We start from the raw sequence: 3958 nt of genomic DNA, 5'->3' as shown, positions 1-3958 counted from the left end.
TTTTGGGGTTTGGAAGACTGACACGTGGCATGATTCTACTTATTTATTAGGATAATGATTAGTTATTAAAAAAATCAAATATTATAAAAACAATTTAATAAAATACATTGATAAATAGGTAAATTTTGCAAATTGAATTATTAACTAAAAATTAGATGTGCCACCGTCTTTTAGGTAACGGAGTTAGTGACGGTGTGAACACGAAATAGGTCCGCACGACGACGTTTTTGGCCGCTCTTTTTCCCAACGAAGACTTTCTTTATTTTTGAAAAGACTAAACACGTTCCACGTGCGCGACCCTAATTTCCAGGATTCTCTTTGAACAATTCAATGGCTTTATCGTAATTTACTGGACCCTTAGGGGTAATCAATTCGTAAATTAACCTATATTATATAATGCTCACCTCATTACAACCAAAAACACCAAATTTATTATTATTTGGTTTTGACTAGCTTCACTGTTTCCTTCCCTGCCTCCGGCAATCGGCAACTCTCTCTTTTCCGGCTGTTCCTTCATTCGTCCAGTCCAGCGACGGAGGAGGAGTAGGCGGTGCTCTTTTTCATATAGATAGATGACGGCTGGGACGAGATTACCGACTTGGAAGGAGAGAGAAAATAACAAGCGGAGAGAGAGACGACGACGGGCCATCGCCGCCAAGATATTCGCCGGACTTAGAGTTTACGGAAACTACAAGCTGCCTAAACACTGCGACAATAACGAGGTCTTGAAAGCCCTTTGCAACGAAGCAGGTTGGATCGTTGAAGAAGATGGAACGACTTATCGTAAGGTTAGTAAAAAATTAAAAATCTCATCATCTTGTATCCTCTCGATTTCTCGTATTGATTTTTAGCGTGATTGTGGTGGCGCGCACGATAGCAGAAGGGTTTTATAACTGAATTACAGTTTTTGTAGATGACCACATCTCGAGTGTCTCCTTCCCTATTTTAGTATTGCGAGTTTTCTTATCGAACTATATAGCTTTTGATCATATGCTCTCCGTTGAATGATTTTGTGCGCACGTTAGCAACGTGATTTTTGTGATAGTCGGTATTTAGGCAAACTGCTGATTGAGTTTTAGTCCTTTAGATCGTTATCTTCCTTAAACCATTCTTGCTCTCCTTAGTAACCTGAGATTCATGATGCTTATAGTTGAATAGTTGAAGATCTAGTTTTTTGATTTCCAGTTTTCGTTTAATCAATCTGATAATATATCTAGACGTAAATCTGAAAACAGAACTTAGAGGATTTTGTTCATCGATCTAGACGTAAAAGATGAAATTCGTGCAATTTTCATTTGAGGTCGTTAGCAGTATATAAACCAATATGATCAGTATTGTATGAGTGTGGGGGGACTGGAGATTCGTCGTTATCACCGACAAGGTAACGTGCTTCCTGAGCATTTGGCGCATGGTAGCACGAGGCAGCATCCTTAGCTGATCTCTTTCTACTTCTCTCCCTCACACACATCTTTTTCTGATAATTTTATTAACAACAGTTTCCGTTCTATTCTGTAAGGAAATAACTTTTCACTTTTATAGCGAATTCGACAGTTTCTTCCGTGAGCTCCACCCTTCATTAATTAAGGAAATTATTGATTACACCCACTATTGTACGTTGTGAGATATAATTAAACATGCGTTGTCATTTTCGGAAAACCTTATCCTTTTTAACCAATATTACCATCATAATCAATTCTTCAGATAAATAAATATGACTAGTACTTCATTTAAGAAAAAATGAAAAAAAGGTTGTAGTTGAGTTCTTTGTGGACATTGTCTTATGTCAGCTTAAAGGGTTCGGGGTTATTGGAAGAATAATAATTTTATTTTGAATTGTGTTTGAAAAATAAATATTCCATAATTGTTTTTTGTAGCTTTTTAAAAAATTTCGGTGATGCATCATTTAAGGGTAGGGTGATTTGAGCTTTTGTTATGTTGACTTATATAGCTAATGGAGTTGGGCCTACACCTTTTATTTTGAAATGCCATGTAAAAGCATTACTTTTGCTTCACTTATATGTGCTTTCATTTTTGTCTCGAATCATTTCTTATGGGATTCCCACTTATGCCATGATTATCTCCCCACTTTCATGATCGGTTATTATTTTGTGTATCACCATCTATGTTTCATTTTAAATCATTTATACTTGGAACAATCAAATGATTATTTTATTACTCACACGGGTTGTCGAAAACAACTGTTAAACCAATATAAAAAGACTATTTTACCCTCTGTTGTTTAGGGTTGTAAACCAGCTGAACGAATGGAAACCACATCTGCCATGGATAGCCCATGCTCATCGTACCAACCAAGTCCAAACGCTTCTTCATACAATTTCAGTCCTACATCATCCTCAATTCCAAGCTCAATCTCATCTCTTTATAATTCCAATTCTACCCCTGACCCTAACTCTTTAATCCCATGGCTAAAAAACCTCTCATCTGGTCCCACATTAACCAAATTCCCACACCATCTTTACATACCGGGTGGGTCCATAAGCGCCCCGGTCACCCCACCCATAAGCTCCCCCACTTGTCGGACCCCACGAATGGATCACGATCAAACCGTACCCCCACCCTGGCCTTTCTCCTCCACTCCCCATAGTCCTGGCATCCAAACGCCGCCAGATTCAGGGTGGCTCTCTGGCGTCCAAACACCCCAAGAAGGGCCGTCGTCTCCCACCTTTAGCCTCGTGGCAAACCACCACCCGTTTGGCCGGATTTGGACACTGGGACAAAGCGGAACGTGTTCTCCGGCGGTCAACGGTGCGGCGGATGTCCCGATGTCGGATGTGGAGTTTGCTTTTGGAAGTAATATGAAGTTATTAGGGCTTGTGAAGCCATGGGAAGGAGAGAGGATACATGAGGAATGTGTTTCGGATGATCTTGAGCTTACACTTGGGAATCCCAACACTAGGTAATCCTGCTAATTATTTCTCGAAAAATCTATCTGATTATAGCAATGTCATTGTTGGGGTGTTTGGGATTTTTTTTAGAATGATTTTTGACTTTTAACTTTTCCAAAAAAAAAGGTGTTTGGGTAATAGAAAAGTTCTTCTAAAAATGACTTTTTGCATAGAAGAAAATAAGGGGTTTCTAAAAGTCATAAAAACCTGATTTTTTTTGTTGTTTTATATATAAAGGTTAAAACAAAAAGTCATTTTGCTGACTTTTTGTTAATCTAAACACATTTTAAGAAACTCTTTTTGCAAAAATTCATTTTACAAAAAGTCATTCTACGAAAAAGAATTTTGATGTTCAAAAGTAATCCCAAACACCTCAGTATAAATCAATTTTCACTAACAGGTAGGCTTTTCAAAGTAGTGTATAAGGACAAAGTTTAAGTACAATGTTATAATTGATAGATTTTTCAACGCCTATATGACTCGCTAGAATTTTTAAAGTACAATGTAAAGAAAAGAAAAATAGAATAAAAAAACTTTAACTAGGCAGCTTCTTGTTAAAGTACAATATGTTAATAAAAAAATATTAATAAATCTGTGTTTTGTTGTGTGCAGATAGGATTAATTTGGGTTGTGGTTTTGTGCTCCTGATGAATTGAGGTATTGTGTGTAGATTTAGATACAGAAGTAGTATGAGTTGATTTGCTTTTTATTCAATCATTACTACTATTATTCTTTTAAGTATTCAAAAAGGGTGAAGAAATATAACACTGGTATATTTATAAATAGTTTCTGTAGGATTTTTTTTTTCTTCTTTTAGTATTTTATTTATTTGTTTAATGTTCATCCTTTCTTTCCTTATTCTTTGGTACACGAATACTGTAATTGTTTTTTTCTTTTTCTTTTCAATATATTGTGTTAAAAAGACTTGTCACGTAAAAAGGGATAATTATTAAAATGACCAAAATAATATGTTATATCATAAAATGATTATTTTTTCTGAAAAAATATCATAAAATAATCATTCATCTTACATAATCACTTTTGTGGAATAC

At 35.9% G+C, this 3958-nt stretch overlaps 1 protein-coding gene across 2 annotated transcripts; it reads left to right on the top strand.

The window, feature by feature from the left end:
• The first annotated feature begins 415 nt into the window (after positions 1-415).
• On the top strand, positions 416-3689 carry LOC111886783 (BES1/BZR1 homolog protein 4). Of its 2 annotated transcripts, XM_023883027.3 has the most exons (3): positions 416-788; positions 2244-2917; positions 3519-3689. In XM_023883027.3, exons 1-3 carry the CDS (start codon positions 573-575, stop codon positions 3520-3522), a joined length of 894 nt encoding a protein of 297 aa, XP_023738795.1. In that variant the 5' UTR covers positions 416-572; the 3' UTR covers positions 3523-3689. The 2 variants fall into 2 exon arrangements, with proteins under 2 accessions (XP_023738795.1, XP_023738796.1); XM_023883028.3 differs by lacking the exon at positions 3519-3689 and having other exon boundaries at positions 2244-2921.
• Positions 3690-3958: the final 269 nt, after the last annotated feature.

The sequence above is a fragment of the Lactuca sativa genome, chromosome 4 (assembly GCF_002870075.4).
Source record: "Lactuca sativa cultivar Salinas chromosome 4, Lsat_Salinas_v11, whole genome shotgun sequence".
Lineage (NCBI taxonomy): Eukaryota > Viridiplantae > Streptophyta > Magnoliopsida > Asterales > Asteraceae > Lactuca > Lactuca sativa.
Note: the sequence above shows the minus strand (reverse complement) of the source record. Positions and strands in the feature narration are given on the sequence as shown.

Excerpts from the sequence above, each read along its gene's own strand:
- LOC111886783 (XM_023883027.3), top strand. The coding sequence starts at position 573 with ATGACGGCTGGGACGAGATTACCGACTTGGAAGGAGAGAGAAAATAAC. Across the intron at positions 789-2,243 it reads ATGGAACGACTTATCGTAAG|GGTTGTAAACCAGCTGAACG; the intron begins GTTAGTAAAAAA and ends TCTGTTGTTTAG.